The following is a 15,154-nucleotide window of genomic DNA, read 5'->3' on the forward strand; positions in this document are numbered from 1 at the left end:
GCTTAGCATGATACTTTCCATGTAGTACCACTTGTATGTAAATGTCATGACTTCATCTTTTCTAACAGCTACATAGTACTCCATTGTGTAGATGTACCAAAGTTTCTTTAACCAGTCATCTGTTCTCGGCACTCAGGTTTTTTCCAGATTCTGGCTATTGTAAAGAGTGCTGCAATGAACAAACAATTGCAGATATCACTTCGACTATACTTTTTTGGAAGGCATCATTTTTTAAAACTGAAAATATTCCACTTTGTAAATGTATCACGTTTTCTTTGTCCAATCCTTTGCTGATGAGCACTTAGGGGCACTTAAATTACTTCTATTATTTTAACTATTAGAAATATTCCCTCCAACCATCACCTCTTTAAGTCCTATTTCTATGCCAAATATATGTCTTACAATTACCCTAAAACATTTAAATTGCTCCTGTTGTTTTCTGGAGCGAGAGAGAGTACAGGGGTTAAGGTACTTGCCTTGCATATAGCTAACCCAGTTTCATTCCCAGGACTGCATGGTCCCCCAAGCACTGCCAAAAGTAACCCCTGAGCATAGAGCCAGGAGTTAACCCAGGATACCACCGAGTGTGGCCCTCAAAACCAAAAATAAAAATCAGTAAATGCACATTTTAAAATTGTCCAAAGTGCATACAGGGATGAAGACGAACATGTCTCCGTAACACTGTTATTCAATTTCTACTAGGTTTTTAAAAATATTCTCGCATGCATTTAAAACATCGCAATCACAGTATATTAGCTGTTTGATTTTGTTTTTAATCCTATTCTTTGCATTTAACTTAACTCACAAGCATTTTCCTATACTGCTGAATAGTAAAAGTTACATTTAAATAGCTACCTAGCATTTCATCAAGGAACACACAAGTATGGTGGGTGTGGAGCGATAAAACAAAACCAAACAAAAAAACACACTAGCATGTCTACACATTCTCTCTCTCTCTACCTAGACAACACTGACATGTGATGGACATTCTTGTGTGTAAGTATTCAGATTTCCATTCCTAATCCTTCCTCAGGCTAGGTTTCCAGATGTGGGGTCACTGAGCCAGAGGGCTCAGAGGCTGTAAGCTGTGTGTAGCCCCCTGCCTCTGTTATTCTGCCACTCCCACTGCTCTCACAGAAACCCTTTCACCAGGCACTCCCTGGGCCAGAGCAGTTTCATGGGCTTTCAATTTTAGAATTAATCATTTGCTGCTATCTGGCATGGAAAAATATTCCAGTATTTTAAGACACTGACTTTTCCAATGTTTCATTACTCCAGACCTGAATAGAAAAAAATTTCATTTTTTTATTTTGTTTTTTTTATCATTATTTTTGTCGCTGCTGAAGGTTTTTCTGTTTTTGTTTGTTTGTTTGTTTGTTTGTTTTGTTTTGTTTTGGGGTTACACCCGATGATGCACAGGGGTTACTCCTGGCTCATGCACTCAGGAATTACTCCTGGCGGTGCTCCGGGGACCATATGGGATGCTGGGAATCGAACCCAGGTCGGCCGCCTGCAAGGCAAACGCCCTACCCACTGTGCTGTCACTCCAGCCCTTGGTTTTGTTTTTTGGATGGGGCATATCTGGCTGTGCTCAGGGCTCACCTCTGCCAGGCCTTGGGGGACCATACTGCCAGGGATTGAACCTGATTGACGGCTGGCAAGGCAGCACCTTACCCATTGGTTTTTTCATTTCTATACATATATTATACAGTGTGAATTTTGTTGTAACTTTGGACTTAAAAAAAATTATTTGTTCTTAGATTCAGAGAGCTGACCCAGCTTCACTCCCTGGCATCACATAAGGTCCCCCAAGATCTTTCAGGAGTGATTCCCGAGCATCACTGTGTATGGCCCCCAAACCGAAACTCATCATTTTAAAAAGAAAAGAAAATGTATTCATTCTCTAACTTTTTGCGCACTTAACTGTTTGCGATAGAAATTTTCCAAACACAGTAATTATCACAGCCATATGTAAAACTTCGCCTCACTTTGCCAACTTGTCTCCTTCCATATTCAAAGACTTAACTCCGACTTTGCCAGCAGCCTCTGCACATCTCCTTAAAAATACTTTTTTAGTCCTGTATTTCTTACAACCATAAATCAGGAGATCTAAGAAATTTGCGGGCCCTTTTATTTTCAAAAGCTTATCTTAGAAATCGGAACTGTAGTTTTTAATTTAGCTCTGGGTGCACTGTGCGTATCAATAGCTTTATACATATAAAATCAAAAATAACTTTACTTCCATGATAGATTTGAAGGAAATCAGCATTGAAATCTGAAAAGAAATAGATTTGAGTAGCCGCTGCCTTAGGAATGTATTTTTCGGGGTCACATTTAGAAAGAAACCTCGAGAAATGTGTAAAACTGTGCTTTTATTTATTTCAAGGCTGCAGATTGCCTTGGCATAGAAAAAAAACACAAATTTTAAAATGTTGTTTGCATCTACGAAGATTGAATGCCTTCAAGCCACAAAGTCGTGGTTCCCATGAGAACCCTTAATTCTATTTTCCCCGTTTCTTTGTTGTGCTGTAGCTAGTAGGGCGCTCTCTGGGGCCCCGCAGAAGGCCTTTCTGTTTATGGACAGGACGCTGGGGAAGCCGTGCTTGCTACCCTCTGTGCAGCCGCGGCAGCTGGAGTGTTTTCAGCTTTCTGCGGACACCTGTTGTGGCTGATTTGTTCTTATCCCTTATCTCTCTCTGTGCTTGGAGGTTGGAACACTTGAAAATTTTGCTAGTCTCTTAGGTTGTGTGTTTTTTCCATCTGGCTCTTTTGGCTTCTGTTTTAGTTCACGCTTACGCTTTGACCTTGGAGATTTCCTTCTAGCTCCTTCCTTTCGTGATGATCGAGGATTCCAGACAAGTAGAATCCGCATTTGACGATCCACGGGATGCTGCCTTTACCGTGTGAGCGTCACGTGAAAAATCCAGAACAAAACTGTGCTCGGGGAAGTGTGAGAATCAGGTGGACTGGAAAGGGTGTGGGAGGGCCCACTTTGGTCCTTATCAGCACCTTTGGGAGCACATGGTATGTGCCAGACCTCATATCAAGCACCTTAAGCGGGTTATCTTTTTTAAACTTTACAACTGCCTTGAGATTGCAGAGTCATTGTCCACATTTTTCTGACAAGGAACCCGAGACGCAATGAGGGTAAGTCATTTATCCAAGGTAACAAGCAGCACATATGGCAGATTCCAGGGCCAGAACTGGAAACAGAGTTTCGCTCCCAAGCCCTGCCCTGCATGTGTCTAGTTCGCTCTGCGCCCTTTTCATCTGTGTATAAGTGACAATTGTTTTTTCTCTCAAACACTGGAGGAGACCCCACGTAGAACTGGGAATATGAAGGAATGCAATAGTCAAGGAAAGCATCTTAAATAACAGGAAGGGCGGGCCAGGCAGGCCCATAGGCTCAGGTGTGTGCACGGCATGTGGCAGACCCACTTCACCCTTCAGCACACCATGACCTGGAGGCCCCACACACTGCGGGAGTGACCTGGGTACGGGCTGCCCCCAGGGTCCGGAGCTGCTGCATCCTTGGGCCTTACAGTGAACCGCTGGCCCCCTCCACAAAGCCCAGACCTCCTGACAACCGACTTCACAGATCCTCCCAAAAAAACGTAAAGTAAAATAAGTATAAAGGAAGAGAATAAAACAGGACATATTTCGTGTCTAGGAGACATGTATCACTGGGGGAGACCCTGAATCCGATTACCCCCAGCACCTCATGTCCTCAGCACTGCGGGGTTCAGCCGGGGAGCCCCCAAGAACTGAAATGTTAGTCCTGTGCCCCTGGGCCGTGTCTCCTGAGAGTGGATCTTGGACCGAGCACTGCCCTAGCCTCTATTAAAATAACATGTAAGGGAGTGGAATGGTAGTACAGCGGGAGTGCGCTTGCCCGTCAGGCAGCCGACCATGGTTGGATCTCCAGCACCTCATATGATCTTCCAAGCCCATGGGGAATAATTCCTGAGTACAGAGCCAGGAATAAGCCCTGAGCACCCTCAGTGTGGCCCAACCACCCACCTCCAAATAAATAATAAAAATTTTTAATGACACGTAAGAGCTCGTACTTTGCATCTATTGTTCAGTGACTATTTAAGACAGATCTAAATTTTTACTTGTTGAATTTTGACCCTCAATATTGGACATTTTGCTGCAGCTCCTCTGTCCTTAGTACAGAGCTGTGGCTTTGTGTCTTTGTCCTCATTTTGCTGCTAAGTCCCTGTACCTTTTCCTCTCTCCTTTTCCTCAAGCAAAGCAGCTCTGACCGTGTATTTGCAATATTGGTGGGGGTTCTCCATAAGATGCATTTTGAAAAGAGACTGCTGTTAAAAATTGTTTTGAATATTATTGGTATGGAAAAGAGAATTAAGAATTAGACTTCCAAATTGGTACAGAAAAATTCTCCACACTTATGTATTATTTATTCTCTTCAACTTTCAAGATTTCACAGTAACAGGCTGGGCTAGGGTGAAACCACATGTTTTACAAAAACTGGGCCCCGGGCTGCTTTTAGCAACTTCGATTCATCTTGAGGATTCAACATCTGTTAAGCAGTCTCACCTCTAGATTTACACAGCTGTTGCTAACTGACACGTGTGGATTCTGTTTCCATCCATGGTTCATGAATTGTTCCTCCAGGTCTCACACAAAAAGACATGCCCCTCAAGACTTTAGCTGAGCAAGAAACAGAGAAGATTGTCAGTGAATTGGAAGTTGGCATTTATTTAACTTGTACTTCTTTTAGAGTTCAGGTTTGGACTTTGTCTCCAAGAAACTAACAATTTATTTAAACAACAACAACAAAAATACACTCCCTGTGTACTTCATCAGTGTCATTACTGAGTTTAGGATTATTTACTGAGGTTGCTCTGAATTCTTTAAAATGCAGATTGAAGTTTTTAGCATCACATTTTCAAGTGGAATTTGGTGACATCCAAGTTTTCTTGAGTATTTTAATAAAGAGAATGATAAAAATGTATCACTTTAAAAGCTTAATATAGAGCACAAAGAGATGGTGTAGCAGGGAGGACACTTGCCTTGCACATGGACAGCCCTGGTTCAATCCCTGGCATCACATGGTCGCCTGAGCACCTCCAGGAGTAAGCTCTAAGTTTAATATAAATCTAAGTCTCACAAACCCAGAGGCCGCTTACCTTAGGTTTGGGGGCTAAGCATACTCTGAGAGAGGTCAGAAACATTTTTCATCATAACACTTATTCCATACGGTATGCAACTCTGCAGCCCACTCCTTTCATTTTGATATTTATTTTGCCTACTCTGGGGAATCCTGGTTTTTCACAGATTCTTGCATGATCTATTTTTAGACCCATTCCCATTTCCATTATTTTTTTTTTACTCCTCTTGCATATAAGGCTTATTCAGACTGCGTTTAATCTAGTCCCAAGTTTCTTCAGATGAATCTAGTGGTACTTGATTAGGTCTCTGCAGTTCACAGATACAGAGGAGAGTACAGCCAGGCCCCCATGGACCATCCACTCTGGAGGGAGAAGGAGGCAAAAAAATAAGGACTTACTGTCAGGGTGAAGAAAGTCAGCTGTAGAGATAACCCCAGGAGCACCCAGAAAAGTGCTTCTGAACCCACCACACTGAGGGGAGAAAAGCTTCTTGGAGGAGGGGTTTCCCGGGCAAGGGTGAAATGAAGGATAAATTAGCCGAGTCTAAGACAAAATACAAGACACCCGTAGTGCATTCTGGTATCTTACAGCACCTGATTATTGCTTGAGCTTCACCTCTGAGCAGAGAGCGAAACCCAACTGTCCTCACATTCTACTGAGGAGCTCAGGATGTAGGGTCAAGAAATATCAGGAGCTGTGCAGGAATCGGTGACACTTGGGCCTGACACGTCAGACTGGCATTCTAGGAGACTAGTTTGGGTAGTTAAATAACTGGAGGAGGTAGAAGTTGGAGACTGAAAAATAATGCCCAAGCCGAAGCTTGTCTGTCTCTACCCTCTGTTTTGATAGGGACCCGAATCAGAGGAGAGAAATGAAAATGGTGAAACATTGTAGGCGGTTGTATAATTACAAAAAATAAAATTACGAAGGGGCCTCGCATAGCGACTCTCTCTCCACTGCCTGTGTTCGGTAATCTTACGCCACTTCCCCTCACCCCAGGAAGGTCGATGGCGATGGATAGGCGAAGGAAGGGAATAGGGCCAGGCTGGTCGGTATCAGTTGCAGTTCATTCCAGTCTCCTCTTCATTCTCCTCTGATTCCCCTTCTGCTTCTCTCTCTGGAGCCCCCTTCGTTCTCCTTCTTGCTCCCCCTCATTCTCCTTCCGGCCTCGCAACCCACTCTTACAGCCTGGTTTATATAGAAATCAGGTAGGGTGGGGATACAAAGGTGGGGTTGAACATTAACAAATCAACAAAGAGAGGTAAAACCACTCCTCCAGGAGATTAACTCAAGGACAAAATCTCATCTAAAGAGATGACTCCAGATTACTAGGAGATCTGCTCAAGGATGGGATTCCATTCAGGGTGTGTTGCTTTCTTTTTTCCCCAGCTAGTAATCCTCTTAAATAGTTGTCGTAAATTTACTTCTGATATTTCTAGCAATGTCATTTTGTATGAGCACAGTAAGAGATACATCAAGGTTAAAGTTTGGTTCTTCCTGGGGATATCTCACTGTATATTCCAGACCACAGTCCTCAGGCCAGGTTAGTCTTCCTAACCCCAACAGGGTCCTAATCTCGTCATTACCCTTGGATCATGACAGCATTTGTCCATGACCATGCTCTCAACTTATAGTTGAGTATCTTGGCACTTTGGCCTGGCCCATTTCAATACCAGGATAGCTCACAGCTTGCCCTGGGTCCATTCAGTCCCTCATCGGGACCCTGTGTTTGGGGTGCTAGGAACTAAGGGCAACTGAGGCTTATGTCAAGAAAGCCGATATCTTGGAGTGAATCTTATTTGGAGTCAGTTAACTCCCAAGTTACAAAAGCATAATATTAACTGTCTTGCTGTGTCCATACAAAAAGGATATTACTTTAAGGGAAACTTTATAAAAGACAGAGAAAAGCAATATTTAACTTACAGTACAAGTTCAATGTCCTAGAAGGATCTGATCTTGTAAGTTAACAAAATCTGATTAGGGAAAAAGGTGATTAACTGGTTGGGGAGGAGAGCACAGAGAAGAGTTTACAGATAAACACAGAGGAATATGAGTGACTCGGAGCACTGTAATGGGTATATCCCAATAAACCTAAGCTCCCTGTGGCAGGGGAGAAAGAACAAACCAATGTTATCCTACCGGCATTAAAGTCTAGAGGATTTATGGCTGTGGCAGGGTTGCAGGGTAGGTTCCATGAGGGAGCGCAGAGTCATGGTTAATGCTCCAGCATGTCGGTCACTAGGTGATAGGGATGGGTGAGACCGAGTGGGAAGAGACACAGATTCAGGGAGATGACCAGGCCCACTCTTTTCTATATATGCATCAGTTCTGTAGAATATATTTACCTCTTGGAAGGAATTGGTTACTAAAATGAAAAAGTATTTTTGGCAATTTCTGGAGCCCAGTGTGAGGTTCTCGTTTTGGCCCCCAAAGAAGGACTTCCTTTGGATTAGCACAGCATTACTATGCTTTGAACCAGCTTCTCAGATTCGCTCGGAGACTCTCTCTGCTTTCCAAAACTACTTTGGCCTTTGCCCCAGTGTGCATTCATTTCTAGATATGGATTTTCTGTTTAGCAATGCTCTTGCTTCCAGTCCCTTCACCTTCATACAGCATCTCTAGTGTCCGTATTTGCATCTTTCCCCTGCCAGTGACTCTGGTCTCCCCTTTTCCTGGAAATACCCAACTGCCAACCACCTGTTCTCTTCTAAATAGTTTTTAGTTCTGAAGCTCTGAGACAAGTCATAACAAAACTCAGCTTGAAGCTTCAGCTAGTCAAACCAAATCAGATGATTTTATTGTCGTGTGCCTGGCTAGAATGTTTTCTCTTCATTGAGGCCCTTAGCATCATACCCACAGTTGTATATATACACAAACACACACAAAGTCCTTTCTTCTCGGGACGCATTTCCCAAAGTGGGCAAAACCACTCTGCCTGGTACAGTTGAAGGGGGTAAGTGGAATGTAGGACACTTTCTGTTCTTTCTCTTGGAAAGGTAGATTTCTGAGAGGGTGCTAAGTTTTTTTTTTTCAGTGAAGTAAAATAGTTTTATTAGAGAAATTTACTTAGAGAAATATGAGGGGAGAGTATTCAAGAGAGAACATGGGCTTCTCCAGAGGGGTTAGTTATTAAAGAAAGGGGGGAAATAGGCCAGATAAGTTTAGAAAGCTCAGTTCTGGGGGAAAACACCTTGACATCATACCTGATTTTCCTTTTTCTCTATTTCTTTGTTCACATTCAAAATGTCTAAGAGGGGCTGAAGAGATGTATATTAGGCAAGACACTCACCTCACATGCCGCCAACCCAGGTCTTCTCTCTTGCACCACATATGGTCCCTCAAGTACTACTAGGAATGATCGCTGAGCACAGAGTGAGGAGTAAGCCCTGAGCACTGCTGGGTCTGGCCCCCAAACAAAAATGTGTAAGAAATTGCTACTAAGCATATCCCAATGCACCCCATGTCCCCACCTTATCTGGTATGCTAAAAATGACTCTTCTATGGCTGTTAGAATTCTGTGTACATGTGCCACAACCATAAGAATCTTTGTTGGTTCTATTCACTGATGTTTTATAGGGAACTAGGACAGTGCTGGCAGATTGGGCACTGAGTGAATATTTATGGAAGAAAAGAACTGAAGGAACAAATCAGTCAGTCTCATACCAGCATTTAGGAGGTTGGTTTCATATTAAGAGAAACCACATTAAGAAAGCAAAAGATTACTCAAGGCAGTTTTTTTCCTTATTGTTACTGCGTAGCCAAACCTGACTTATAAATTAGCACTTTAATTCCATAAATATTGTTGTTTACTTATAACAAGTAAAATTAGTTTTGAAATGTTGCCACCGGTGAAGGTTTTCCCCTCCCAAATAAACATTTAAAATGTTTAAAATTATAAAGTTGGGATGATATTGCAGTTCTCGGGAATGTCTTTTCTAACATCACCCCCCACAGAAGTCACAGACTCCTAAAAAGGTCAACCTGGTCTTCTCTACCCTTTCACCAAGAACTTTTAAAAATTCTAATACTGCATCTTCAAGAGCTATATAAGAATAAGAGAAAGCTATTCCACTTTGCTTTTCCCCCTTGATATTTGTCTTGTTAACAAGAAAGAATTGGGCTCACTTTTTCATTCATTATTCCTGGGGGTTTTTGTTTGGTTGTTTGGTTTTGGTTTTTTGGAATTCTTTTGGGCCACGCCTGGCAATGTTCAGGGATTACTCCTGGCTCGATACTCAGGAATTACTCTTGGAGGCCATACGAAGATGCCGGGATTCAAATCTGGTTTAGGCACATGCAAGGCAAACACCTCACCTGCTATACTGTTGCCCTGGCCCTTCATCACTTCTCTTCACTCTTATATGCGACCGAAAGATATTTTGACATTTCTTTTGGATAGAGCTGCCGTTTTCCACTATTCTCAGAAAGTATCTGTCCTGTAGATATTTCAGGTGTTTTCACGCATATGTAGGACCCTTTCCAGCCCCTGGCATTCCTGGTCCTCAGCAATATTTCGCTCTTACTGACTTCTTTGATTCTTTATCCATAGTCAGTGAAGGCACGGTCGCCTGCCTCCTCTCTGCGCCCGCGCTCGCGTTGGCCTTTGCATCTGGGCTGAGCTGAGAACCTTTCCCCCCTTCCCTGAACCCCTAATGCTAGACTTAGAGTAAAAACTGCAGTTCTCGTTTGAAAAATAAGGTTTGTGGCTTTCAGGTTGAAGTTTCTATTTTCTGTTCTGATTCTAGATTATTTATTCTGCCCCTCAACTCTGTAACCTGAACAGTATATGCAAATACTTTTCTCTAGCTATGCTGAAATTTTTAGGTCATTAGGAGATCACAGATTCCTTTTGAGTCTGGAAATGGTTTAAGAACAGCAAAGACTTAAACTGTTTACATATTTGTATTAATTTTTAGCCAATTCAAGTTAAGATTTACAGTAAAATAGCAGTTGTACCAGGTCATTGGTAAAAAGACACAGCGGACCTTCAGAGACGCTAGTGAGTTGGAAGAGATGGATTTTGAGTTCATACATGGAAACTTCTCTTCAGTTGCAAGAATATGGAGTAAGGAATGTCATTCTGTTTAACCTGGCATTTCCCACGTTAATTTGAGCATAGAAACCCTTTTTCATATAAAGGAATGTTGTAACATGCTTTTGGAAATGCCAGTGGAAAGAAAGTAGACACTTCATTTCTAGTCCTGGTTCAGGCATTAATGTAGTCTATTCATTCAGCAAACATCTGTGAAATAACTACCTTGTGGCATCCACTATTAGAGATGCTGGTGATACGTTCAAGGAACAATCCAGACAAATGCCTCTGCTTCCCAGACGTATGATCTAGTCAGAGAATAAACTCAATCTGCAAGTAGGCTAGCTCAGACGTCCCAGACAGACATGGAATAGGACCAGGGCTTCTAACGTTGATTTGCAATTGGAAATGGACTCTAACCCTGATCAAGACACAGAACCTCTCTCCAGTCTGAAAAATGAAGAATTTGAATGGAAAGGTGTTAGAGGCCTTGCCACCGTTTAAGAAGCAAGTGTTCTATCAAACGGTGATACTACTGGGATATAAGCGTCTCACTGAGCTTTTATAAGTACCTTGGCAGGAATGTGTGGATAAGGGGGGCTGGAAAAATAGTACAGCAGATAGCATGCTTGCCTTGCATTCAGCCAGTCCGGGTTCAGTCACTGGCATCCTGTATGGTCCCCTGAGCACCATCAGGAGTAATTTCTGAGTGCAGAGCCAGGATTAAACTCTTCTGCTGAGTGTGGCCAATTTTTTTTTAAAAATTAATTAAATGAGTGGATGATGCTCTAAAACAAGTTTAAATCCGCTGTAATGCCTAGAAAAGAACATAACACTTATTTTAAATGAATAACACATGCACGAAACCCTTCTTGGCCCTATATTTCTTTCATCTAGTATCCTTAGTGGGGCTGGAGCGATAGCACAGCGGGTAGGGCGTTTGCCTTGCACGCAGCCAACATGGCCGACCCGAGTTCGATTCCTCCGCCCCTCTCGGAGAGCCCGGCAAGCTACCGAGAGTATTCGATATGCCAAACACAGTAACAACAAAGTCTCCAATGGAGACGTTACTGGGCCCGCTCGAGCAAATCAATGATCAACGGAAGGGCCTCGAGCTCGAGTATCCTTGGTCCAGTTTGAGACTCAGACCCTTCTGCCACAGAGGCATGAGAGTTCCTGAGCAGATGCTGGCCTGTCCGTTCGAGATAGCTGCAGCCCTACATCCCTATGTAAATAGAGGGCTGTGACTTGATGTGGAAATGACCTTTCCGACGGTATTCCACATGCCCAAGCTTGTATCTGAGAGTAATTAGAAGCTTTGACTTACACGTCTTGCTCTACAGTATTTATGTTAATTATAAATGTCTGAAAGTTTCTGAAACTTTTTCTCCAGAGCTTTTTATCGAAGACAGACTGGAGGTTGGGGAGGAGGGTTGTGGATTGTGATCCTTAAGCCTTTGATTTAAGGTCTCTCAGTTTTGGAATGAAAATGAAAATCTACAAATCTACATTGTCGGTTGCCCAGAACATGGTGGTAGAGTTTTATAGTCTTCATCTTAAATAAGAAACTATTTTGAATCATAGTCTCTTAATAGTTTAAAATTAATAGCTCATTCCTGAGACATTAGCTCAATTGTTCTTATATACCAGGAGTTCCTAAGAAAACAGATACCCCCCCCCCCTTAGGAATAACCCCACAGGATAAAGCTTGAAAGAGAAGCTGGAGCGATAGTTCAGTGGGTAGGGCACTTGCTTTGCACACGTCCGACCCGAATTCTATCCCAGGCACCCCATATGGTCCCCTGACTCCTGCCAGGAGTGGTCATGGTGCCAGGAATAAGTTCTGAGCATCCCCAGGTGTGGCCCAAAACCAAAAAGAAAAAGAGAGAGCTTGAAGGGGTACCATTAAGCTTGGGGCGTTCCTATCACATAAAGGTATGCCTATTCAAAATTGTTTCCAAATAAGGTGACAGAATTTCTTTTCCTTGGTGGGAAGCCCAGAGCCAGAAGCTGCCTGAGAGCCACTGACACTGTCATCTCATTTTCAGCTCTCTAGTGTGTTCCAGAGACGCAAAGGCCAGCTGAAGAAAATGCTTAACAGTTCTGGAAACAAGGACAGACTCCGATTTCACTCTCTGGACAAATTGATTCGGCTCTGTGTCAGAGAGAGAATGGAGACTCTCCGCCAATGCCTCAGAAACCCTAGCTCTGAGATGGCTTTCAATTAGATGGGCTGTGCTCTTCACCTGTTCCCGGGGGCTCAGAGCCTGTCTGGGGTCCCACTAGACACACAACTATACTTTTGTTCATATATTTGCTTCTTAAGAATTTATTTTGATATTGATTAAAAATAAATTTCTTGATAGGCACCATCTTCAAAAAAATTAGATACACTAAACCTTAAGTTCAGAGATACAAAAGTTGCTTGATGATATCTTGCCCTCAGACCTTTTATAGGAAGAGCCTGAGATGAGACTTTTACCTGTGCATGCGCTTGTGTGTGTGTGTGTGTGTGTGTGTGTGTATTTTGGCTTTGAGGCCACAACCAGTGTGTTGGAGACCACTCATGGTTTAGGGTTGCTCCCTGAGGTGCTAGGGATCTAACTCCAACCCTTTGAACCATCTCCCCAAACCCAAATGCGCTTAAATTGCTAACCGGAGTAGGCACCCCCAAAAGTATTACAATAACTCCTACTAAGTCTGATTGTGTATTTGCTAACTTTATGATTTCTAGAAGAAATTGTTGAAATTAATTTCCAGTTCTCTGTCTGACCAAATATACTTTAAACGTAGCCTCTATATACCTACTCGCTTTCAGTGTCTTCTGATTGGTATGTATAAATCTGGAATGAGTAGTTTTAAGTGACTTCATTCCAACTACAATGGGACTTTCCTTGCATTAAAGATACTCCTTTCCCCCCTATGTTTTTAATTTTCAGAAGTCAATGAGGTTATAATTCTCATACTTGTCTTAAGGGACCAAGCTGCTTCTGATCCAGTTTCCCAGTCACTATTCTTGGCATTGGTGGGGGGAGTTGAGGTTGTATTTGACTTTCAGTTGATACCATGAGCACCCTCCCACACTGAGTGTCCCCTGGGGTGCAATATTACCTTTTGTTGAGAACTGCTATTGAAATCACACATGACATGTACCTCTAAACACATCGGCAGGTACAAACTATGGGCTCTGTGTAATTTTTGTAATTCTTTTTTTGTAATTTGGTCACATCCTCTTCTGTTTAAGATCATGCTTTTTAATGGCCGTTGCCCTGGGGAATGATTTAGTCACCTAAATTATCTAAAGCTGTACCAAAGAGAGCCTGAATACGAAGTAATTTTCACCTGAAATGTAGATCACAGAATTTCTCATTTCTCATTTCTCATCATTCCATGCAGGTTTACAATCTGAGATATTTCTCTCATTTTCCTTCACTCTAGCTTGTCAAGATACCCAAAAATGATCCCTCCAATGAAGTGCACACCTTTAATTTCTACTTGTCAAATGTGGGTAAAGACAACCCTCAAGGCAGCTTTGACTGTATCCAGCAAACGTTCTCTAGGTAAGTACATCTCAAGGTACACGGAAGGGGCATCGTTATCTAAGAGTATTGCAAACAATTAAATATATAATAGTCATTTGACAACTATTTGTTGAATTGCCAAGCCTATGCATCTGAGAAATGCTGAGATTTACGTTTCTAGCAATACTTGTAATTGCTAGAAATGATGTTAGTCACTGTAGGGTACAGCCACCCATTTTAAAGGTTTCTACCCCCCAAGGAACTTTTAAGGTATAGATTTGCTACCTATGAAATATAATTCTTTTGGATTAAAAAGCAATTTGGAGGCCTTTAAAAAAATTTTTACGCACTGCATCCAAATAATATTTTTATAGTATATTCAAGTTAAAGTGGTGGGGGGGGGGGGGATTCGTGTCTTATCTGTATCCACCCATCTCTGCTGTGCAAGTTTTAAGATCAATTTTCCCCCTCCACATCTTTTATTTTGTAGCAGAAACAAAACTGAATATTAACCCCAGTCTGGTAGTCACTTCTATATTTAGCCCAAAAAAAAAAAAAAATGAGAAGGGCAGGGAATAGGAGAAGCAAGAATACACACCTCTCCGCCCTACCACCCTGGTTTACCTTGGAGCCCTTATCTACTTAGGTCCTTTTTGAAGAATATACTTATTGTTTGTCTTCTTTGCTGTGATGATTTCTGATTCAGGAATGGACCCACAAGTAAGAGTGTCTGCTCTGTCTTTGGATAAAGACAAGGCCTTGGAGGTGTCCCCCTCAAAATCTCCCCCCCACACACATACACATACGCTGGCTCCCCAAGGAGAGAGATCACTGACCTGGACCTTGGACTCTAGAGTGCCCAACGCCTGGCCATTTCTCTCTGCCATCCACACTGAACTTGAAGCTCTGCAGGCACTTGCCCGGTGCAGGGAGAGAAGAAAGGAAAATTGTGTTTCAAGGGGGTATTGGAGGCAGAGATATGGCCTATCAGCACTTCACTGAAAAACTTCTGAATTTCTCCTACGTAAGGAGGCATAGCCCGCTCTGTTTTAGCCCACTCTGCTTTTCCCCCGTGTGAATGTTCATTTTGCTTTCTAAACACTGCTCACCCCACGCAGACTTCTTGGTGTCAGTTGTAGATCATGTTATAGATCATACACACCTTTTCACAGTTTACCAGGCTAATCACTGACATCAGGGTGCTGCTTACACTTCAATAGATGAAGTAAAATAATATGTAAAATGTTGGTTCTCAGGACTGGAGAGCTGAGTCAGTGGACTGAGTCTTTACACTCAGGGAGCCCAGGTTCATTGCCCAGCATCATGTGGGCCCCCAGATCACTGGCCGCGGGGACAGCCCCTTGCACCAGGCTGGGAGTCGTCCCTGAGTAGCTGACAGTGTGGCCCCCAACAGAATAAAATGACACTTTCAGTTCTTCACCCCTTCTTATGGGCTCTGTAGCCAC

General features: G+C 42.7%; 1 protein-coding gene across 1 annotated transcript in view; it reads left to right on the top strand.

Annotated features, from left to right (window-relative positions):
- The window catches only part of ELL2 (elongation factor for RNA polymerase II 2), an 87,852-nt gene that overhangs the window by 37,179 nt on the left and 35,519 nt on the right, over positions 1-15,154 (top strand). Inside the window, exon 3 of the mRNA XM_056112505.1 lies at positions 13,606-13,727. Within this exon, the coding sequence (XP_055968480.1) occupies positions 13,606-13,727 (122 nt within the window). The remainder of the gene's footprint in view (positions 1-13,605; positions 13,728-15,154) is intronic.

Source organism: Sorex fumeus, unplaced genomic scaffold (genome assembly GCF_029834395.1).
Source record: "Sorex fumeus unplaced genomic scaffold, SorFum_2.1 ptg000018l, whole genome shotgun sequence".
NCBI lineage: Eukaryota > Metazoa > Chordata > Mammalia > Eulipotyphla > Soricidae > Sorex > Sorex fumeus.